We start from the raw sequence: 23,560 nt of genomic DNA, 5'->3' as shown, positions 1-23,560 counted from the left end.
AGCCTGGTCTACAAAGGGAGTTCAGGACAGCCAAGACTACACAGAGAAACCCTGTCTCAAAAAACAAACAAACAAACAAACAACAACAAAAAAAAAAAAACAAGAAAAGGATGGGGGGACACTTGCAGATTTTAACCTGCACACACTTCTCACACTTGTTCTTGAGTTTGCCACTAAGGATAGAAGTAATGAAAACTGGGGGTGGTGTTTGGGGTTAGTTGAAGATGGAGTTTCTCTGTTTAACAGCCTTGGCTGTCCTGGACATGATCTGAAGACTAGGCTAGCCTCAAACGCACAGAGATCTGCCTGTTTCTGCCTCCCAAGCGTTAGGATTGCAGTCATGCGCCACGGCGCCTGGCCTTGTCTTTATTTTGTTTGTTTTTTGAGACAGGGTTTCTCTGTGTAGCCGGCCTTGTCTTTTTTGTTAAAGATTTATTTACTTATTTATTTATTACATATACAGTGCTCTGCCTGCATATACACCTGCACACCAGAAGAGGGCACCAGATCTCATTATAGATGGTTGTGAGCCACCATGTGCTCGCTGGGATTAGAACCCAGGACCTCTGGAAGAGCAGGCAGTGGTCTTAACCTCTGAGCCATCTCTCCAGTACCCTGAGAATTGTGTTTTAGAACAGGAAGGAACAGTTAAGAAGGTGAGCTGACCACAGGACTCTGCACACCAGAAGCACCCCAACCTTGCTGAACACTGCTACCACGGCGAAGCACAGAAGCCACTTGGCCTTGCCAACCATCCCTGACATAGGAAAGCTAAGTCAAAGGCAACAGAGGACAGAAAGGAGGTGGCCCCAGCGACATGCCCCAGGCAGGCCCTCCCGGAGCTCAGGAGGTGGCCCCAGCGACACGCCCCAGGCAGGCCCTCCTGGAGCCAAGCCACTCACATACCGGACATTTTTCAGCATGTACAAGACTTCTGATGGCAGATGAGAATTCTTCACGTCAAATTCTGTAAGATCGGCCTCCAGCAGGGAGGGTGGGGGCTCTTTGGGCTGCAAAGTAGGGTATTCTTTCTTAAAGCGCAGAATCCTATAAAGCAGAGACACTTAAGGAAGAATCAAGGAGCCCCAACCCAACACTGTGAGCACTCCAAAGCCTGACGATCAGGCTCTGCCGTGGTGTGTCCTGACACGGGAGGAACCCACAGCAGTGACAATGACGGACCGTAAGGGAATACCCAGTACCTCTTGGCCAGAGAGAGCACTTTGGTCCTCTTTCTGACACGCTGACGAGGTGCAGCATTATTCCCAGCCAAAGTATGAGGGAGTGTGGTTACCTGCAGAACCAAGAGAAAGATGGAGTGCTGGCCCTGTGACTGGCAAGGTCTGAGGCCTCAGCCTCAGGCTGTGTCCCCTGGACCCTGAGCTGTTACCTTCCTGACCTCAGTGATTAGGGGCCCACTCTCATCAACCCCCACTGGCTTGTCCTCAGTGATTAGGGGCCCACTCTCATCAACCCCCACTGGCTTGTCCTCAGTGACTAGGGGCCCACTCTCATCAACCCCCACTGGCTTGTCTTCTTGAAGGAGATACGGCACTCAAGGACAAAGGGATGCTATTTGGACAAGGACACACCACACAGCCTATAAACTGCACAGTGGCCTCCCTGCCCTCAAGTGGCCAAGTCTTCAGAGCCCTGTGGCTCCGTGCCTCAGGTAAAATTCCTGAGGGGAGTGAGAGAAAGCAGAAGGGACCAGCTGTGGTGATTAACTAAAGGTGAGCAAAAATTCAAATGAGTCGGCTCATGTAGCCAGCGGCTCCTGACCCTCAGTGCAGGAGGATCATAGATTTATGATCTGAAATCTCACAAACAAAACAGAGGCCACCCAGAAAAGGAGCCTTAGGACAATTGTGGTCATTAGGGAACTGCACTGATCCATCAGAGTCCCCAGGAGCTAGGGCCCTTCCTTGGCTCTGCCTTCCAAATCTGGCAGTAGCCACGCCCCTTGGGGCAAACATATGCCCTCTGTGTCTGTCCATCCTGTATCCAGGATGTTTCTGAAAAGCAGTTTCCCATCCTAGTTCTCGTTAACACAAACCTGCCCTTCAGAGAGCCCAAGGGTCCCTGTGCTTGGCATTGGCCAAAGCAGTTCAGGTGTTTCGAGCCAGATACACACCCACTAGCACCATGGCCCCCTGGAGGCCTCCAAAATGTGTTTGTTCTGCTGGGGAGGCAGGTAACATCCAGTATGACTTAAAACACCTCCCAAATCCTGTACCCAGGGGCAGGAGCCAGAGCCCCAGAGGAGAAGGCAGCATGTATCTGGAGTGTGAGGGCCTGGCAAGCAGCAGGCCCCCCTTCCCAAAAGGCCTGGTTAGAAGAGCCGCTCAGCGCTGTCTTGTGCAACCCAGGGCTCCCACACAAGTTACCTTCCTCATGATCTTCCGGCCATAGAACATTACTTTGTCTCTCTTCCGGAACCTGTACTGAGGCGTGGGATCTGACTGTCCTGTGAGAGGGGAGAAGGGATGTGGTGAGATGGCAAGATTAAATGGGTGGGCAGTGAACATGGCTGGAGCACAAGACAAGCCCTGAAGATGAAGACGCTAACAATAAACCTGCTCTGGGCAGCTGCCCTGCCCCTGGCTGCCTCCTAGACAGCAGGCAGAGCAGTAACGGAGCTGATTCATCTTACCGGATCCTAGCTTTGCAAAGAGCAGAAACTGCTAAGGACAGACTGGGAACCTCAACCTGAGCCCCAGAAGGTGGCTACATGCCAACAAGGCTTTGAGGGAAGCAACACAAACGATGCAAAACCCCCATTGCTCAGCCAGAGTCCAGACCAAGATACTTACGCAATCTGCTCACCCTTCTGTACACAAAAAAGATGGTAACGCCAACAAAGGTCAGTGTGAGGAGGGCTCCAATTCCAATCCCCACCAGCTACACAGGATGGGAGAGAACAGGAGGGTCAGCAAGGCCAAATGGCCGCAGGCCCCTCAGGGCCCCCCCCCCCCGGGAAGCCTTTAGTGGTTACCATGGTGGACTGTGAATGCGCCTCCATGAAGTGAAGTCCCCAGGAGCTCAGGGCGGTACCCAAAGAGTAGCCAGCCTGAGGAGAGAACAGCGGTAAGTCAGGAGCCGGGGAGGAGGTCAGCAGTCCTGACAATTTTTGAGAAACGAGGCCTACCAGCTAACTCCATGGATAAGGCATTTACTGCCAAGTCTGATGACCCGAGTATAATCCTAGAAACTCCTATGGTCGTGACAGAACAGACTCCCGTGCGTTGCTCTCCTACCTCCACACTCACACCATTACGTCTACACAGCTACATACATACACATAGAAATGTAATCACCTTATTTTTAATGTTAGATAAACGATCTTGCCATGGGTGCCGAGAGCCTCTGAGCTCAACAGCAAAGACAGAAAAGACACTGGAATGAGCAAGCGCGGTAGCTGTGCTCCCGGCAAATGCCAGGTACACTAATAAATCTGACTTCTGGCTCACTGGTCCTCAAGAAGTAAGCCTGGGGTGGGGGGTGGGGAGCAGGGCAGCAAAGCCATCTTTTGCTACCGTCCGGATACACAAACCCCAAGATCCATGAGAGCACATGGATCTGCACATGAATGCACAGAAACGCCTAAGAGTATGTGAGGTGACTGACACCCAGTATTTAAAGGATGAGGCGAGAGGATCATGTGCACTCAGGAGTCCATGTCCTACCTAGACAACCAGTGAGACCCAGTCTTAAGAACAAAAAAACGACAAAGGACCAAAAGAAATCCCAAGGGAAGATCCACCTGGATTTGGAGACGTCCAATTCCAGCTCACATGGCAAGGAAGAAATGGCAGAGAGCATTCTGTCCCTGGCCCCGCTGCCTTCAGGAAGGCACTGACAGGACTTCAGATGTGCAAGGACCAGACCCAGAGGAGCAAAGGAGGCAATGAGGAAGGGCTCGGGATGCAAGGGTGAGTGGGTAACCCACAGGGGAAGCTGGTTCACCAGACCTGCAGCTGTCTCTCCATCCTCCAGTACCCACCCACCCCTTTCTCCCAAGCAGTTAGGAACTCAACAGGACAGGGGCCCACTTACTCATCCTTCGCAGTTTCTAGCTAACTGCCAAGGACCAAGGCCTAGCCTTAAAAGCAAGTGCATAACCTAAAAACCTGACTCAGACTCAGCAATCCCTGCCAGAAAACGCAAGAACCAAAGCCCACTCAAGAAAGAACTCTGGGCCAGAGAGATGGCTCAGAGGTTAAGAGCACTGGCTGTTCTTCCAAAGGTCCTGAGTTCAATTCCCAGCAACCACATGGTGGCTCACAACCATCTATGAGATCTGGTGCCCCCTTCTCACAGGCAGGCACACATGCAGGCAGAATATTGTATACATAATAAATAATCTCTGCAGGGCAGTGGTGGCACACGCCTTTAATCCCAGCACTTTGGAGACAGAGTCAGGCAGATCTCTGTGAGTTCCAGGCCAGCCTGGTCTACAGAGCGAGTTCTAAGACAACCAGGCCTACACAGAGAAACCCTGCCTCAAAAAACCAAAAATGCAAAATAAGAACCCCAAAGGCATAGTTTTGCAGTTTAACAAAATAAGTGGATTGCCTAGAAAACTCAGCCTTGTGATCTTAGTTCGGGAGGCAAATGGTTGAGTATTGTTTAAGGGTTAGGAAGAACATGTTCCAAAAAGTATGCTCTGCCAGCACTCAGGAGGCAGAGGCAGATGGATCTGAGTTCAAGGGCAGACTGGCCTACAGAGTGAGTTCCAGGACAGCCAGGGGCTACGCAAAGAAATTCTGTCTCAAAAAGAAAAAAAAAAGTGTGTTTTTGTTGTTTTCTTTTCTTTTCTTTTTGGTTTTTTGAGACAGGGTTTCTCTGTGTAGCCTTGGCTGTCCTGGATCTCTCTTTGTAGACCAGGCTGGCCTCAAACTCACAGCGATCTGCCCGCCTCTGCCTCTGCCTCTGCCTCCCGAGTGCTGAGATTAAAGGCGTGCGCCACCCTGTCCGGCTGTTTTGCTTTTTTGGCAGTGCTGGAATTAAAGGCATGGGACACCACCGCCTGGCCTGTGTGTGTGTTCTTAGGTGACTTCATCATGGTGTGAATGTCACAGAGTGCATCTATAGAAGCACCATTACCCGACCAAGCGATAAAATCTGAGGGGTCACTATTGCGCGTGGTCTGCTGTTGACCGGAACCCTGCTGTGCAGTGTATAGATAGCCGGTATCCTTTTGGTTTCAAAACTGAGGCACTCAACCTCCCTTCCTCCCTGGCCCAGCTCAGCTCTCAAGACTGTATCAACAGGGTGGGTGCACAAGAGCACAGCAACCGCACCTTCTATGTTCTGAGCTTATCTAAGGGAAGGCACCGTGGACTGTGTCAGCCTGTCTAGCTTAGTACAGTTATTTTAATGCATCTACTTTTCTGGCTTAAAAATAAAGGCACAGGGTATGGTGACACATGCCTTTAATCCTAGCACTTGGGAGGCAGAAACAGGTAGATCTCTTTGAGTTCAAGGGATATGTAGAGAGACCTTGTCTCAAAATAATAATAATAATAATAATAATAATAATAATAATAATAGTAATGTGGCTAGTGTTGGACTGAGAAAAAGACTCTTCAAATACTAAAGTCCTAAGAGAAAACAGGCAGTAACAACTGTGACCTTAAGGGAACGACCTAACAACCAGGTTCCATCGTCCACACTTGTGAGGAGCCACTGAACAGCAACAGGTGTCAGAGCTCTGATAGGGAAATAGACTGAGTCACCACTCCCATGCTCCCTGGGTCTTCAAGACGCCTCAGTAGAAAGCTGAGGCAAAGGATCCTTCTGTTCTCTAGAAAAGCTGGCCTGAGTGTTCTCACCCATGCCTGGTCTACCTACCTCAGGGCAGACATCTTCCTCTTTCTGCATGACTGAAAGCAAAGCAATGTGGAGGTCGAAAAGGAGACAGGCTGAGACAAACTGCTCTACCAGACCCTTTACAGCAGGACAGCTGTAGTTCCGGCCTTGGCAGCTCCTTTCCAAGTCAATCGCTCTTATTTGGAAGGGACTCCAGAACTCTGTGCTCCAAAACAAGTTGTTTCCCAGAAGCGTGTGCTTTCTCTCCGTGCTTCCGTCTCCTGTAAACAACCCCCACGTGGTCTAAAGGGGAACCCACAACTGTGGCCCGGGGTGGGGGTGGGGTGGGGTAGGGGAGTTGAGCGGCACAGCCAGAGATAAAGCTTGTTACACGGGGACTGTGGGAGGAGACCCGACGTGTAAGTAGGCTGACAGTTCAGGGAGGCGGGGCAGCTGAGACGACAGTGGTTCGGGAGCGAGGCGGGACGACAGGCGCGGAGGCGGGACGACAGGCGCGGAGGCGGGAGGCGAGGGGAATAGTGGCGACAGTAGGGTAAGGGTGACAGGCTGGCCTCAGCCCGGAGGCGTGATGTGGGGCAAGGGGAGAAGTGAGGAATGCGACATAGAGGCTCAGCAAAGATCTGGGCCAGGAGGGGGTCACAGCCCAGAAAAGGGGTCTCGATTAGGAGTGAGGGAGGAGGAGGAGGTGGTGACAGCCGAGGAGTGATCGCCGGAGCGAGCTGTGACAGAAAGGGAGGGAACGGAGAGGGGCCCAGCCACAGCAGGCAGCGTGTGGACAGTCGTCAGCGCAGGCATGGCGGGTGTGGAGGGACCAAAGGTGATTAACTAGAGGACCACTGGGACCCAAGTAGACTTGGCCACGCGCCACATCGTGGGGGATAGCACGTAAGTCCCGGAAGCCACGGCTCCGAAGTGACGCGGACGGCCCCGCAAGCCCCCACGCCCGTCCCGCGGGCAGCCTACGGGGCAGCGGTTTGCGGACCTCCTGCGAGACGCCTCTCCACGGGCCACACCTAGACCGCCACCTCGCGGTGGCTCTGGGCGACCGTGCGCGGTCGCGCGCTCACCGCCCACATCCGGCTGCGCGCGCACCGCCGGGTCCGGCTCCGCGCGGCTGCACCCATAGGCTTAGCCCCGACGTGCTCCGCCCTGCTGGGGCTGGGCATTGGGCGCCTGGGCGACCAGTCCGCGAAGCGCTTGCTGCGGAGTCACTGACCTCCCCCGGCCGGCAGCCGGAAATGCAGTGAGGACATTGCGGTGGAGTTTTAAACGGCCCTGGCCGCGGGATCCGTGTCTCAACTGTCTCGGGTCAAGAGCGAGAAGAGGCTCGCGCAGGCAGGCCGAGCTCAAGAGCCATCAGCCCAGGTCGGTTTGAGCGTTTCCGGTTGGCGTCCCCCGCGCGGGGTTATTCGGGGTCCGGGATCTTTCGGGGGCCAGGGGTCTCTTCTCTTGTAAAGTCTTGGGTCCTCTGCGCCCTTCGTTTCTCCGATCATCTGCACCCACAGCGCCTACAACCTCCTCGCTCGTGGGCTTTAGGGTGCTGAGTCCCCCACTCCCCCCCGGCTCTGATTGCCTCTTCTAGCTGCTTTGTTCTTTCAGAGCCCAGCATGGGTTTCCTGACTGCTGTGACTCAAGGCCTTGTGCGGGGAGCCGACAGGATGAGCAAGTGGACAAGCAAGCGGGGCCCACGCACCTTCAATAAGGGCCGGGGTGCCAAGAGAACGGGCATCTATACCGCCGACAGGAAGTTTGTGCTGATAAAAGAAATGGTCCCGGAATTTGTTGTCCCGGACTTGACCGGCTTCAAGCTCAAGCCCTACGTTAATTACCGAGCTCCTGAAGGCATAGACACACCCCTGACGGCCAAAGCGCTCTTCCTAGAAACAGTTGCACCTGCTATTGAAAAAGACTTTAAAGAAGGGACTTTTGATGCTAACAACCTGGAGAAATACGGCTTTGAGCCCACACAGGAAGGCAAGCTGTTCCAGTTGTATCCTAAGAATTTCCCGCGCTAGAAAACAGGAACCGAAGGTTTGCCTACAAAGTGGGGACAGTACTGACCAAGGCCTGGACTCTTGAGTGTCTCGAAGAGTAGGGGCAGCTCCCTTGTTCATTCATATTAAATGTCTTTAGTATCACGTACAATGCGTGTTTTTAATCAAGCCATTCGAGTGTTCTGTAGGGCAGGCAGACTCCTTGCAGTAGCGTTAGAGTCAATAACAAATTCAACCAAGTCAGGTCTGGGAAAACGCCTCTCTTGCTCCAAGGCAGAGGGTAGTTCCTGTCTGGTGAAAGTGACTATACCCAAGGAAAACGTAAAGATGGAAGCCACAAGAGCACTTAGTACCATACTGCTTTTTCATGAGCTGTCTACCTGATTGTCACAATCCCTGTGACATTATATGTGCCGTTTATAAAACGTAGCTAACCCTCATTTAACACCTTTTATTTGAAAACAATTGGGCCAGTAACTGAGAATTGATCCCTTTAATGACACCCCCCCAAAAAAATTTATTTTATTTTTTTTTCATCAGAAAATACCAGGAACACTGGGGAAGAGTTCAGCTCAAGAGTTCTTGCCATGCAATCGTGAAGAGCCAGGTGGCCCACACGGGTAGTCTCGACTCTAGGAAGGACTCAGGGCTACAGGCTACAGATGGTTCTCGAGGTTAAGAGCACTGCCTGCGGCCAGGTGTGGTGGCCCACTCCTTTAATCCCAACACTTGGGAGGCAGAGGCAGGCCAGCCTGGTCTATAAAGGATAGCCAGGGCTACTATACAGGAAACACTGTCTTGAAAAACTAACAAAAAGAACACTGCCTGCTCTTCCAGCACTCACAGGTGGCTTACAGCTAACTCTACTTCCAGGTGATCCAACATCCTTACAACTCCAAAGGGCCAGGCACACATGGGCACAACAAAGCACTTATCCACGTTAAATAATTTGTTTTGTTAGAGACAGGGTTTCCTCTGTTCAGCCCTGGAACTCTGGAGACCAGGCTGGCCTCATGCTCACAGATCTGCCTGTACTTCTGCCTCCCAAGGGCTGGGATTAAAAGTGTGTACCACAGCTACCTGGCACAATTTTTTTTTAAACTAAAAGATTGAAGAGCTTAGTAGGTAAGAGCATATATTCCTGCAGAGAGACCCAAATTTGTTTCCTAGAACGCCCATGGTGGCTCACAAACACTTTTGACCCTAGCTCCAGGGGATCCAGGGTTCTCTTCCGGCCTCTTCCAGCATCTACACACACTACACGCAAACACACAATTACAATTTTTAAAAATTAAAAAATTTGAGAAGTTATTTAATATAAACAGATTTAAATACAAATGAACTGAAAGATAAAATATACTCAAGACATTTAGTTGTAGAGCTGGAAAACCCCCATTTACTGCCTGTTTTCAGTGGCCAGCACTCGCCAAGTCACAGTCTAGTACAGCTGCAAAGAATGGAGCCTCAAGCTTGCTTTGTCTCCCACTTCCAGAGGTGGAGAACATGGTCGTAAAAGGAGCAGGTGGCCAGGAGGGTGTTGTCAAAGTTGTGTCCACTAGAGTTGAGGCTGAGATGACAGGCCTTGGCTGAGGAGTACAGCTGGCTGCTGTTTTTCATGTCCTCAGTTAATGGAAGGAGAGAGGCCTTAGATTCAACTCTGTGAGTTTTAGCAGGCCCTTCCACATGGTGGCCCACTGTTGTTTGTTCACTGAAAGGTGCTGGTGGCTCCTCTGCAACCTTCAAGCTGTAGCGGTCTGCTGTTCTGGCTCCCATGTCATAGTGGTCAAAGGACCAGGTAGGTGTGGGCTCCATGGAATGGGAAGGAAGCCAGGACCAGTCAGCACCATATACTAATGAGTTAGGCATTTCGTGGGAGATTAAGACAGTCACGTCCTGCTTCTCTGCAGCAAGAGACACAAGAGGAAAAACAGCATTACTCAAAGCTAATCAGCCTCCATTTGTGGCTTCCTAAACGTCACCAGTCAGTCAGCACACATTCCCTGCGTAACTGGCAAGACTATAAGAACAGCGGAGATGTGGACAGGTGGGCAGGAAAAAAAGAAATTATGCATTCTGCCGGGCATGGTGGCGCATACCTTTAATCCCAGCATTCAGGAGGCAGCTTCAAATACTTATCAAATTTGAAGCCAGCTTGTATTAAATGAGACCCTGTCTGCAACACACACACAATTTTAAAATGTACCTATTTTAAAAAGAGAAAGGGGGGCTGGGCGTGGTGGTGCATGCTTTTAATCCCAGCACTCGGAAGGCAGAGGCAGGTGGATCACTTGAGTTCGAGGCCAGCCTGGTCTACACAGTGAGTCCAGGACAGCCAAGGCTACACAGAGAAACCCTGTCTTGAAAAACCAAAATAAATAAATGGATGGATGGATGGGGGAAAAAGAAAGACAACTAAAAAGATATAAGGAACCCAGGTTGCGGTAGCTCATGGCAGTGATCCCAGCACTCGGGAGGCAGAGGTAGACAATTGCTTCTTTTCAGAGGGAGAATAGAAGCAGAGGGGATACACAAGAGACACTGATCTGAGACTGCAGAGAGAAAGGAGTTAGGGCGTGGAAAGAGAGGGATGAGAGAGAGTTCTGAAAATGTGAGTTCAGTTGTGGGTCACCAAGCAAATCCAAGAAGATCCTAGAGCACACCCTACAGCCACAGGTAGAGTTGGGCTTAACTAATGCCAGGTTCTATGAGAGCAGGAACCGGGGAAGACAACATGTGCGAGTCAGGCCTTTAACCAGAGTCCAAGCTGTTTAAAGGCAGGAAAATCAGAGAAGGCAGGGCAAGGAGGGTCATGTGACAAGTGGCAATGCTCCTGGACAGGGTCCCAGTGGGCTAGAGAACTGCAAAATATGGAAGACCTTTACGAGTGAGCTGGGCACAGGGGAGCCAGGGTGAAAGTGGGTTCTGGAAATTGAGGTCCAATGCAGCAGGCACAAGGCCAAGTTGTGTGTGTGGCCTGTGGAGAAAATCTCCTAGCTCCCTCCCCTGGAGTCAGCTTCCTGTCCCCACTTACCACTGGTCTTCTGGCAGTTGAGGATCTTGAAGCCCTCGTGCATACAGGCCGCCAGAAGTAGGTGGTGGTGAACCGGGTGCCACTTGAGTCTCCACACGCCTCCTTGCACGGGTACATCTGCCAGTGGCTGCTTTATGTTCCGGGTGTCCCACAGCAGAACGTGCTCATCATAACTGGAACGACCCAGACATTGGCATACAGGAAAGCTCATGCTCCCACCTCTCCCAAGACCTCATGGTAGCAGCAAGTCCTGTCCCACTAAGTTTATTTTTTAAAGACAGGCTCTTACTATGTACCTTTGGCTGACCTGGAACTCACTATATACACATCAGGCTGGCTCCAACTCAGAGATCCCCCTGCCTCTGCCTCCCTAGTGGCCCTGAGGTTAAAGTCTTACACAACCTGTCTGTCCCTTTATCTCTAAGGACATAGGTGAGCCTACTTTCTGGACTGGGTTGGTTGAGAGCTGTAGGCTGAATTTTGGAGTCCTCATGGAGAGGTGAGAAATGCACAGACTAGCAAGCGCACGCCAGGGACTCACCTGCCGGTAGCCAGCATGTGCTCCTGATGGGGGTTGCTCTGGATGCTGCACACACCCATGGAGTGTCTGCAGGCAAAAGGGTACAAACAAGGAAGTATCTGAAGACAGGAGCATGAGGGGCCACGCCCAAGCCCTGACCCTGGCACCTCTACCTTTTGCTAGTGAAGACAGATGTGCCTAGCATCCTAGTGTCCCAGCCTCTCAGAAGACCGTCATCTCCCCCTGTGGAAAGACAGATGTCATCAAAGAAAACATTAATGATAAGGAATCTGCAAGAAAGTCTCTTAAGGCATGTGCCTTTCTCGTGTGGTTGTGTGGTAGCACTAGTTAGGAAAGCCCCAGAGAGGACATCAAGAACAGTCACCAAGCACTCGATCTTCTAATTGAGGGGACCTGGGTAAAAGATCAAAGTGCTATTTACTGCTCTAGAGGCAGTTGGACCTGGGATAAGGGTTCCCATAAATGAGGTGGACTAGCCAAGTTGTGGCACATGGCTTTAATCCCAGCACTCGGGAGGCAGAGGCAGAGGCAGGCAGATCTCTGTGAGTTCGAGGCCAGCCTGATCTACAGAGTCAGTTCCAGGACAGCCAGGGCCACGTAGGGAAACCCTGTCTCAAAAAACCAAAAAACAACAACAAAAAGGTGGTACGATACAGGTGTCCTAATCATGAGAATGACTGCTGAGTTCTATTTGGCCATACTACTTTCTTTTTTTTTTTAAAGATTTATTTATTATTATGTATACATTGCTCTGCCCACATGCCAGAAAAGGGCACCAGATCACATTGTGAGCCACCATGTGGTTGCTGGGAATTGAACTCAGGACCTCTTGAGGCACAGTCAGTGCTCTTAACCTGTGAGCCATCTCTCCAGCCCGGGCATACCACTTTCAAGGAAGATTCTAGTATCATGACCTCAACGGCCAGCGTGTTCATATCCAAGATTCCTGCCAAGAAGCAGCATGAAAGAAGCAGTAGTTCCTTCTGGATCCTTCAGCACACTCTTATGGGCTGTAAAAGGAAATGTTCTATTCGAGTTTAAAAGGGGAAAGGGAAAAAAAGACCCTAGGGGATGGAGAGGTATCTCAGTGGTTAAGAGCATGTATTTCAGGGGCTGGAGAGATGGCTCAAAGATTAAGAGCACTGTCTGTCAGTTCAATTCTCAGCAACCATCGGTGGCTCACAACCATCTATAATGAGATCTAGTGTCTCCTGGTGTGAAGGCACACATGCAGGCAGAATGCTGTGTAAATAATAAGTAAATATTAAAAAAAAAAAAAAAAAAAAAAAAGAGAGCATGTGTATCTCAGCCAGATGTGGCACACCTGTAATCCCAGCACTCAGGAGGCAGAGGCAGGCAGATCACTGTGAGTTTAAGGGCAGCCTGATCTACAAATTGAGTTCAGGTCAGCCAAGGCTACACAGAGAAACACCCACCCAACCCTGCAAAAATAAAAGAGCATACATTTCTCTTACAGAAGACCCAAGTTCAATCCCTAGCACCCAGAGCAGGTAGCTGAAAAACACCTGTGACATCAGCTCCAGGAGATGCCATGTCCTCATCCAGCCGCCACAGGGCCTGCACATGCTCACACACACGATTTTTTTTTTTTTTTCTGTTTTTTTGAGACTGGGTTTCTTTGTATAGCTCTGGCTTGCTGGCCTTGAACTTACAAAATCTGCCTGCCTCTGCCTCCCAGGAGCTGAGTGCTGTGATTAAAGACATGTACCACCACCTCTAGGCCACACATTACAATCTTACAACAACAACAAAAAAACCAAACCCTTTGCTAGTCTTAGGAAAACTAAAAGAAACAACAGGATGACTAGCCTCTTTTTTTCTTTTTTAAGATTTATTATAAATACAGTGTTCTGCCCACATGTACACCTGCAGGCCAGAAGAGGGCATCAGATCTCTTTCTAGGTGGTTATGAGCCACCATGTGGTTTCTGGGAATTGAACTCAGGGCCTTTGGAAGAACAGACAGTGCTCTTAACCTCTGCGCTATCTCTCCAGCCCAGGCAACTTGCTTCTTTTTTTTTTTTTCTTTTTTTTTTTTTGGTTTTTCGAGACAGGGTTTCTCTGTGTAGCCTTGGCTATCCTGGACTCACTTTGTAGACCAGGCTGGCCTCGAACTCACAGCGATCCGCCTGCCTCTGCCTCCCGAGTGCTGGGATTAAAGGCGTGTGCCACCACACCCGGCTGGCAACTTGCTTCTTGATCAACAACTAAGTAGCATTTCAAGAAAAGCAATGCCAAAGAAGAAGGTAAAAAAAATGGTGCCTGGATAGAAGCATGGAAGAAAGGCTCAAGAGCAGGGCCCAAAAGGAGGGTGAGGAAGAGCAGAGGGAAAATGCTGGGCAGTGTTTGCTCACTACTCACCCATCCATCCACTATCCACCCAGGATCCCACCCATCACCCCCACACATCAGTCTACCCACCATGCAGCATCTGCCATCTTACATTCATCTATTCCCCACAAACCCAGCACCTACCCACTTACCACCCACCCACCATCGATATACCCATCTAATGAACAGGCTTTTACATGCTGTAGATCTCTGTAATAAACACAAAAGGTATGGAGCAAGCACATGGTCTGTCATTAAGTGGAACAGCAGAGAAGCCGAGCTAAGCATGAAGTCAGGTGAACGTCAGGTACAAGTCATGGTTGCTGTATGGAGGACTATGTTCTGCCCTTGCTCTACTACATTTATACACTAGCACAGACACGCATCCCATCTTTATCAAAAATATCCAACTAGATCTACCTTCACATGGATCCCACTTCTTCCAACTTAGTATGAACCACGCTTTCTCTTTTCTCTTTGATGGTATATGCCTTTAATCCCAAAAGAGGACTGGGAGTCACAGTGGGCAGAGCTCTATGAATCTGAGGCCAGCCTAGTCTACATAGTGAGTTCCAGGACAAGATGGCCAGAGCTACATAGTGAAACTTTGTCTCACAAAAGAAAAGTTTTATGTATGTGTTTTCCTACATGTGAGTATGTGTGTACATACTGTGGCCTAGTGCCCATGGAAGCCAGAAAAGGGCTTATAGACAGTTATAGACAGTTGTGAGCTGCCATGTTAGTGCTGAGAACTGACCACAGATCCTCTTGCCAGAGCAGCAAGTACTTTTAACCACGCAGTCATCTTGCCAGGCTCCAGCACTAGCCACTCCTATCCTCCGCTGGCTAACAGGCTCCAGGCTCTCTGTCCTCCTGTCTTATAATCTATAATTAACCAGAGACTGTGGGAAGGGACTGTAAGCTTTGTCACAGGTGAAAGCAGTCTTGGCGGGCTTTGCCCTTGGACATACCACGGATACTCCCTGAGATTAACCTTCAGATAGACTGGGTGGAGCCATCCTGGGCCTGGAATTCAGGAAGGGGACCAGAGGGACTCCACCTGGACTATTGTGTTTCTAATCGACCCTCAATGGGAGAGGGAGACCGCCTCTTGCAAGTGAGAGACAGGCAGGTGGAGAGGACAGAGAGGAGCAGCAGGTTCAGAGCGAGCTTGAGCACACATGGATCAGGAAGAGGATCAGTGAACAGGCCGGACCAGCGCACAGGCCAGAAACACCAAGGGAGCCATCCTGTGGAATGGATACCAGAAGGTTCACTCTTTTTTCCCTTTAACCTCTTTTCCCTCTTGTGTAAGCTAGTTGGGTTTTATAATACAGTTTAATTGTCAAAAAAAAAAACAGAGCCAACAAGAAAGCCTCTTAAATTATAATTTGTAGCTGGGGATAGTGGTGCACACCTTTAATCTCAGCACTTGGGAGGCAGAGGCAGGCAGATTGCAGTGAGTTTGAGGCCAGCCTGGTGTACAAAGCGAGTCCAGGACAGCAGGGCTACACAGAGAGACCCTGTCTTGAAAAACTAAACAATAGGGGCTGCAGAGATGGCTCAAAGGTTAAGAGCACTGCCTGCTCTTTCAAAGGTCATGAGTTCACTTCCCAGCAACTATAATGAGATCTGGTGCCCTCTTCCGGCCTGCAGGTGTTAGTTACATGCAGGTGGAACAATGTATACATAACATAAAATAAATAAATCAAAAAAAAAAAAAAAGAAAGAAAGAAAGAAAGAAAGAAAAACTAAACAAAATAAGTGGATGGGTGCAGGTGCTGGATATGAGGGGAATGTAAGATAGCGGATCAGAAAATGTCTCTTCCCTGAAGTCACTGCACTTCATTGCCGTGCGTCCTGGAGCCTGCAAAGCCCTGCGGCTGCCCTGTTGCCTCCCGTCTGGCTGCTCTTGTCTCACGCAGGCCCACACTACTCACTGGACATACTAGAGGAGAACAGCCTGCATCTCCATGTCCGTCTTTTCCGAAAGTGTTAACCCTCGACACCACTCGGGAGGCAGAGGTGGGTCGCTGTGAGTTCAAGGACAGCCAAGGCTACACAGAGAGACCTTGTCTCAAAAAACCAAACAGTCAAGAGAGAAAAAAAAAAAAAAAAAAAAAAGGCAGTCAAGAGTATGAAGAAAATAACACAGGTAAGGACCCTACCCTTGAAAAATAAAAATAAGTGTTGCACATATAATAATAATGATGCTGAATGCTGCCTATCAGGAGTTAATACACGGATTGAGCTGGTGAAGGTCACATTGACGCAGGCCCCTCTTTAGGGACAGAGCCAAAAGCCAGGTGTGGTGGCGCACACCTTTAACCCGAGCACTCAGGAGACGGAGGCAGGTGGATCTCTCTGACTTCAAGGCCATGCTACATAGTGAGTTCCAGGACAGCAGGACTATATAAAAAGACCCTGACTCAAAAAGACAATGGCTCACCGGGCGTGGTGGTGTACGCCTTTAATCCCAGCACTTGAGAGGCAGAGGCAGGTGGATCACTGTGAGTTCGAGGCCAGCCTGGTCTACAAAGTGAGTCTAGGACAGGCAAAGCTACACAGAGAGACCTCGTCTGGAAAAAAAAAAAAAGACAATGGCTCAGTGATGAAGACTGACTGCTCTTTCAGAGGACCTGGGTTCAATTTCCAGTACCCACATGACACCTCACAACTGTCAATTCCAGGATCTGACATCCTCGCACAGACACCCATGTAAGCAAACACCAATGCAAATAAAATAAAAATAAATTCTAAACCAAAACAAAATGAAGCAAAAAGGTCCAAAAAGAAGATAGAGCCGGGCAGTGGTGGCACACGCCTTTAATCCCAGAACTCGGGAGGCAGAGTCAGGTGGATCATTGTGAGCGCGAGGCCAGCCTGGTCTACAAAGTGAGTCCAGGACAGCCAAGGCTACACAGAGAAACCCTGTCTCAAAAAAAAAATAAATAAATAAATAAAATACAAAAAACAAAGAGAAGCTGGGACCAGACCACACAAGGCCTTGGAAGTATAAAATATTTTAAATTTTATTATCCTGTCTTTTCTAAGACCAGCTCTCCCCAGTTCACATGATTTAGCTCCACCTGGGAGAAAAGTCACCCAAAATGGCCAATCTCACTAATTTCTCTTTCCCATACAAATAGCTCCAAAGTATAAACCTCAGAATTTTGGAAATCTGCCTATTTCCCTCATGCTTCCTTTGCTCTGGGGAGGACAGACCTGAGATCAACGTGCCAAAGTCTCCAGAGAGTGAGCAAAAGTGTGAGCAGGGGTCACAGATATCACGGTGAGAGCACACAAAGCAGGGCAGCTTAGCAAGAGCACCTACTCAGCACAAGCGTTCAGTGCCGAAGGCCAACTGCACACACTCCCTGAGGAGTAGGCTGTGCTACTGGCCAGAGGGTGTCCCTTCTGCGGCCCCCTAACTTGGACCTAGCCCCATTCTCTCCCAGCCTTCACTAGTCTTCCTCAGAGATGACTACACTGATGTCCAGGAGTACTCACCTGAATACACTAGTTCTGTCTGCCAGTAATCGAAGGCAGCAATCCAGGCCTCAAAGTGATGGGCTGGCCAAGAGGCCACTTGCTGCAGCTCAGCTGCTCCCTCACTCACCGTCAGGAGGTGCAGCTGCCCCTTAGAGTCACTGCTAATGATCTTCAAGGGCTGGCCTCTGGCCCTAGAAACAAGGAGCCAATGGGAAGGCTGTTAAACTCCATTTACCATACTTTCCTGGTTTTTTTGTTTGTTTTTGAGGCAGGTTCCATGCAGACCAGGTGGGCCTTAAACATGAAATCCACCTTCCTCAGCCTCCTGCATGATGGCACTACAAGAGCCTGTGGAGGAATGTCTTGAATGAATGTAACAACTGTCAATAAAGTGCTGTTTAGCCAATAAGCTGGGCAGAAGGACAGGAGGGGGAAGGCAGGACTTCCTGGAGAGGAGTTGGGAGGGATGGACAGTTTGCATTTGGGGGAGGTGGGGGGGCAGGAAAGGGCGCGAGATCACCATAGTGGCAAGTGCTCGGGGTATATGTATGTTATGAGGTTTAGAGTAGTTTGTTTACGTTAGTTTAGGAGTAGATTTGTATCACTTTAGATTCTGCCCAGCGTAGTGCCCGCGGCTTTAAAGTACGCTTCAGACTCTGTGTCATTTATTAGCCATCTTAGGCCGAACCAATACATTTTACTGTAACACATCACAACCATCTTTTTCTACTTCCTATATACGTCCCGGGAGATATTTCCATGTAACCAAGCTTCCAAGATGGCCTCTTGGGTATCTAGCAAAGGACAGAACTATCACACAGTTCATCACTGAAAGCATGGTTGGCCTCTTTTGATAATAGCATCATCACAACTTATCTAAAATGTTTTTAAGATTAGGATTGACCACTCCCTGCCCCCCCCCCCCCCCCCCCCGCCAGGAAAAAAAGAAGAAGACTGGGTGGTGACGCACACCTTTAATCCCAGCACTTGAGAGGAAGAGGCAGGCAGATCTCTGTGAGTTTGAGTCCAGGACAGCCAGGGCTACACAGAGAAACTCTGTTTCGAAGAAAAAAAAAAGAGAGAGAGAGATTAGGACTGACAGTGACATACAAGTTTGAGGAACCAAACTAGCAGAAGGTAGCTTTAATCCTTTCTGGAACAGAAACAGGAACTGTTCCTCAGGAGACTGAGATCCCCACCAAACCTGGCCTTACCTTATAGATTTCCCAGTGGACCAATCCAGTGACAAGGACAAGCACCTCTCCTCCAGGGTAAGGCTGGATATTGGCTGTAGGGCATAACTGTCCTTCTACTGGAAAGAAAAGGGAGACTACTGTCTGGGCAGCCACCGTTCCCTGAGGTGCTCCCTATATGAACAGGGACTTTGCTCAGATAGCTACTAATGTTTGGTCTTTGAGATAGGGTCTCCTAAGCTGCTCAGATTCACCTTGAACTTTACATTCAAACAGTCCTTTGACTTCAGATCCCCATGTACTTGGGAGTAGAGGTGGGCTTGACCTGGTCTGGGTTTTTGTTGTTGTTATTTATGCTTTTATAGTTGTTTGTTTGTTTGTTTTTGTTTTTCGTGATAGGGTCTCTCAGTGTTAACCTCAGCTGTCCTGGACTCGCTTTGTAGACCAGGCTGGCCTCGAACTCACAGCGATCTGCCTGCCGAGTGCTGGGATTAAAGGCATGTGCCACCAGTGCTAGATGGAGCTGGAGGCCTCCCTCATATACACTAGGCAAGCAATCTGCCACGAGTCAGCCCCAACGAACAATTCGTCTAACTGTGAGCCCTTGCTATGTGTCAAGCACAGGGCAGGACCTGAGGACATGGGGAGCTCAGACCATAAGAAGAACTTCGCCATATATGTAACCTCTGGGCAAAGGTTCCTCAGTGCTGCATCTGTGTGCTCCTAGACACATCAGCCACCTTTGTGGACTCCACAGCTGCGGCTGGGACACGCTCAGCATCGCTCGTGCCCTCAGAATCCTGGTACATTCTCCTCCCAGAGAGAAGGAAAACAGAGACACTCTACTGCTTCCTCAGAAGCCAAAACAGCGATTATAATGTTGCTTCTCAGCCAGGTGGTGGCGGCGCACGCCTTTAATCCCAGCACTTAAGAGGCAGAGGGAGACGGATCTCTGTGAGTTCGAGGCCAGCCTGGTCTACTGAGCAAGTTCCACGGCAGCCAGCGTGACACAGAGAAACCCTTGTTTCAAAAGCAAGGATCGCTGTGAGTTTTATTATCTAAACCACCTGAACAGTGTTTGACTTCCTCAACAGGCCACTACTGTGCTCCTGCCTTGAAATCTGATCCTTGGGCCAAGTCCTCCTGCTGCACTGTACAGACCTGAAAGACAACTAACTTTCTACCCAGGTGCTCAGTTGCCCTCAGTCAGCACCATCCATACTGTAACTTGCTTTATAGACCAGGCTGTCTTCTGCCTAGCTCTGCCACTAGAGTGCTGGGATTGAAGAGGTGTGCTACCTCCGCCCAGCTGACTGCATGACAAAGTCTGCCAGGGAAGACAGCATGGCCTCCTCACCAACACTCTCCACTGCAGTCCCTTTCTCATGAAGCTTGGTCCATCACTGACCTCATCCTCTGTCAGTCGGAGCAGCTCTACAGATCCACTGGCATTTGCCAAGCCTAAAAGCACGTGGCCAGACACTGGGATATGGCACCTGATGGGAGAACACAGAAGAGTATGCACTCACTCACAGCTTGGAAGCACCTCATGAATCCAAGTGATTTATTATATTTCATTTCCGAAACGAGGCTAGAGCCAACAGTTGTCTCAACACAAAGGCTTTCTAGATTATAAAACCAGAACTCACATTGCTTCCCAGACTAATCCTGACTCTGGAGCTGGGAAACGGACCAGGGAAATGCCGAGTGACTACCTCCCAAGGACAGCAAAAGATGGAACCCAGAGTCCAGTTGCTGCCTGTTTCACTGCAGGCCCCTGGGGCATCACCGGGCTTTTGGACCAGGAGGGGTTACCCAAATCCTACCATTTCATGTCCAGGATGGCAGAAGAATCCCTCCTTTGGACCTCAGCCAGAGGTTTAGCCGTGTTGTCCGCCCTGAAGCTGTACAGGTAGAGACGACCTAAGCGAATTGCAGGCTCACTGGCGTCCGGTGCCGGCTACAGAACACATATATAGTCCTGATTACCTTAACAGATATTGAGACCACAAAGAATGGGCCACCTAACTAGGACAAAAAGGAGGGCCAAGGCAGAGAATAGCGTCTAAGGTAGAAACTCTCAGTTCTGATTAAAAAAAAAAAAAAAAAAAACCTCTTCCTGAACAAGGTACCTCATCCAGACCCAGTGCAGCCAGGACAGTCCTGACAGTGCCTGCGGTCACAGGCTGGTTTTGTGAGACCTTCCGGAAACAGGTACGGTACTGAAGGTCCTACTTTACCCTTCCCATTACTTTTCACAGTTCTGGGCCCAGTCAGCAGCCCCTCTCCGCCTGCCCGGCCCTCACCCTCCCAGCCATGCACCTGGTCCTGCGGCGCTCGCAGCTGGTAGGTTCCGCAGGCCACTAGATGCTGGCAGCCTTCTACTGGGCACCACTCCACGGAGTCCGCAGTAAGCTCAGTGTCTACTGTCTGCAGCGCCCGCAGGGTGCCCACGCGGCTGCCCGCCATTGAACCAGAACTAAAAGGTGCTTCCACTGCACAGGTTCTCCACTTCCCTGACACGGCCCACCCTCGGAAAGACATTTCCGGTTCCGAGATTCTGCGCCCCCTACCGACCGGAGGACCGCAAAAACCCCGATAGAGTCAGGCTAAGTACTGGGACCAAGAAGTTTCGGCTTAGGGAAAGAAAAACACGATCTCAAATAGATGCAGAAGCCCTCAAGAAAATTCCTGTAACAGGCTTCAGATTTTTAAGACCTTGTGGATCCAACTATGTGGCAAAAATATGTGTATTTGAACTCAATTCCCAGTAACTCATGACTTTTGGATATGTGGTCTTTACAGAGCTCTTCATGTAAGAGGAAGTCTGGAAACATGCAGAGGACTTAATGTGTGCCCTCTGCAGTCTGAAACAATGCGTAAGTGAGCCCAGAATGTGACCAGATGTTGACCCTGCAGCACCTTTACCCAGCACTTGCAGTGTCTGTGGTAGCAAACAGCTAGATTAAACCACGAAACAGACCCAGCAGACAGTAATCTCTCACTTTAGTCCATCCAGTTTTTGGCACTTAGTTACAGCAGCTCCAGGAAGCAAATTCACAGGACACCTGGGTATCCATGCAGCCTGGGAACTGAAGCAGGAATATGGCTATATACCTAACTTGCAGGCAGTTAGCAGCTGAAGCAGAGGTGGCACCCTCCAGCATTAGATTGTTCCAAGGTCAAGTAGCCCAACACACTACACTAGGGAGAAAGGGCCCCATAACTGAACCACTAGAACATTCACAGAACAGCTTAGACAAACAGCTACAAGGAACAAGACAGGGATAATCAGAAAGAAATCAGGGAGGTGGCCTGGTATACCCCATCTCACTACACAGCACCTGTGCTAGCAGTTGTAGGAGAGTTGATTGAAGAACCCAAGGGCAAGCCCAATGTGTACCAACATCTTTAGCAGTAGTGCCTCCAGGTTACCTATCCAAGCCTGGGGCCGTCTCTCTAGGTGGAACTTTCTGAGGCAAAGCTGACAAGAGTAAAGCAGCCCCCGCTGGTCAGGATACAGTGCCAACTTGGCCATTCTTCTTAAAGGTATAAATATCACAGCTTGTAGTCTAGATGATTCATCCCAAGAAATGTGACCCACCTGCATGGCATAGGGTCCTTTACTACAATAGACCTAGTTTATCCAAGTGGAGGCATTTTAGGCGTGAATCAGCTGCTATCTATAGCAATGTTTTACAATATAGAGACACATCTTTTCCCAATGGTATCACAGATTGATGTTTAAGCTAGGATCTGAGCAGGGATCCCAACTACGCCACCTAAAACCATGATCTTCAGAACAGAGAAGGGCAAGTTTCTGGGTATACATCTGACACAGGCACCTCTCCAAGCTTAAACTCAGGGACAGTGCCACTGTTTCAATCATCTTTCCGTCTAGGCCACTGTGTACCATAGAAGCAAAAGCAGCCACAGCAGCTCTACTTCATAACCTTAAGGCCATCAAAGCGTTGTGCTTGGGCAGAGACAGCACTGAGCACACAACCAAGTATGTGACAGATATGCTGCAATAGAAAAGTGTGTAACAGGGGCCTACAGACCAACCCCAAGGCCAGGGAGCTGCCCAGGTCAGCAGTCAGGCAGGAAGCTTTTAGCAGAAGGGACCACACCCCGAGATAGTTAAATTCCAGCCATAGAGGTGGGTTCATTCTTGTCAAGTGAGCAAGATCCCAAGTAGCCCTCAGACACCTGTCACTCACTCCCCCCAAAAATACTGGGCTATCTTGGGGACCACAGCTCTGTGGTGAATAAGGCCATGGCCTTGTTGGCTGCCTAGACACCGACCCATCTACTTCACCCCACAATTGCAACTGGGGCAGCAGTTTACTACTGACTCCCAGGGTCTGTGCTTAAAAGTGATAATTTACCAATGTTGCTGGCTAGTTTTATGTCATCTTGATATAAGTTAGAATCATTTTGGAAGAGGGAAATTATGAAAATGTCCCTGCTAGATTGGCCTGTGGGCAAGTCTGTCTGGATTTTTCTTAACTATTGATTTGGGATGGCCCAGCTCACTTTGGACAGTGCCACCCATGGGCTGGCAATACTGAGTGCTATATGAAACCAGGGTGAGCAAGACCAGTAAGCAGCAGTCCTCCATGGCCTCTGTGCCAGCTCCAGTCCCGACATCCTTAAGTGATGGGCTGTGATGTGGAACTAACAAGCTGAAACACTCCCTTTCCCAGGTTGCTTTTGGTCATGTTTTATCACAGCAACAGAAACCAAAACAAGTACCCTTCAGTAACTAAAGCAGTAATCGGTGTACTGGAACATTCCATAACATCTGCCACTAGAAAAGTCAGAGCCTCCCTTGCACTCTAGCTAACATACTTTGGTACTCAGTGACCAACAGAAGGATGGTGGGTCCTCCAATCCATTCCTTATAACCAGTTCCTCTCAAAAATAAAGCTGAGTTATACACACCTTTAATCTCAGCACTCAGGAGGCAGAGTCAGCTGGATCTCCAAGCTAAGGGAAGCCTGGTCTACATATGGAGTTCCAAGACTGCCACAACAACAAGAGACCCAGTCTCAAAGAAAAAAAACTTAAAAAAATAAAAAGGCTGGACAGCAGGGGTTTGAGGAGCAGAGACTGGCCACAACAAG

General features: G+C 49.7%; 3 protein-coding genes across 3 annotated transcripts in view; 1 reads left to right on the top strand and 2 right to left on the bottom strand.

The window, feature by feature from the left end:
• Positions 1-6,152, bottom strand: part of Pnpla7 (patatin like phospholipase domain containing 7) — a 73,013-nt gene extending 66,861 nt beyond the window's left edge. The window contains 6 exon segments of the mRNA XM_051166185.1: positions 907-1,047; positions 1,203-1,294; positions 2,388-2,467; positions 2,814-2,901; positions 2,996-3,070; positions 5,854-6,152. Coding sequence (XP_051022142.1) covers positions 907-1,047; positions 1,203-1,294; positions 2,388-2,467; positions 2,814-2,901; positions 2,996-3,070; positions 5,854-5,883 — 506 coding nt within the window. The 5' untranslated portion in view covers positions 5,884-6,152.
• Positions 6,153-7,398: 1,246 nt separating this feature from the next.
• Positions 7,399-8,190, top strand: Mrpl41 (mitochondrial ribosomal protein L41). Its single transcript, XM_051166197.1, has one exon. It carries the CDS (start codon positions 7,440-7,442, stop codon positions 7,845-7,847), a length of 408 nt encoding a protein of 135 aa, XP_051022154.1. The 5' UTR covers positions 7,399-7,439; the 3' UTR covers positions 7,848-8,190.
• A 745-nt stretch (positions 8,191-8,935) lies between these two features.
• Positions 8,936-20,903, bottom strand: Dph7 (diphthamide biosynthesis 7). Its single transcript, XM_051166301.1, has 9 exons — positions 20,670-20,903; positions 20,261-20,394; positions 19,843-19,930; positions 18,456-18,550; positions 17,260-17,432; positions 11,551-11,620; positions 11,399-11,464; positions 10,858-11,030; positions 8,936-9,727 (listed from the first exon to the last, which is right to left on the bottom strand). The coding sequence occupies exons 1-9, from the start codon at positions 20,901-20,903 to the stop codon at positions 9,291-9,293; spliced, it is 1,470 nt and encodes a 489-aa protein (XP_051022258.1). The 3' UTR covers positions 8,936-9,290.
• Positions 20,904-23,560: the final 2,657 nt, after the last annotated feature.

Source organism: Acomys russatus, chromosome 24 (genome assembly GCF_903995435.1).
Source record: "Acomys russatus chromosome 24, mAcoRus1.1, whole genome shotgun sequence".
NCBI lineage: Eukaryota > Metazoa > Chordata > Mammalia > Rodentia > Muridae > Acomys > Acomys russatus.
The sequence above is the reverse complement of the archived record's forward strand: the minus strand, read 5'-3'. Positions and strand labels throughout refer to the sequence as shown.

Coding starts and splice junctions, on each gene's coding strand:
- Mrpl41 (XM_051166197.1), top strand. CDS start 7,440: ATGGGTTTCCTGACTGCTGTGACTCAAGGCCTTGTGCGGGGAGCCGAC.
- Dph7 (XM_051166301.1), bottom strand. CDS start 20,903: ATGGCGGGCAGCCGCGTGGGCACCCTGCGGGCGCTGCAGACAGTAGAC. Junction 17,433..18,455: donor TCCACTGGGAAATCTATAAG/GTAAGGCCAGGT, acceptor CCTTGTTTCTAG/GGCCAGAGGCCAGCCCTTGA. Junction 9,728..10,857: donor CAACTGCCAGAAGACCAGTG/GTAAGTGGGGAC, acceptor CTCTTGCTGCAG/AGAAGCAGGACGTGACTGTC.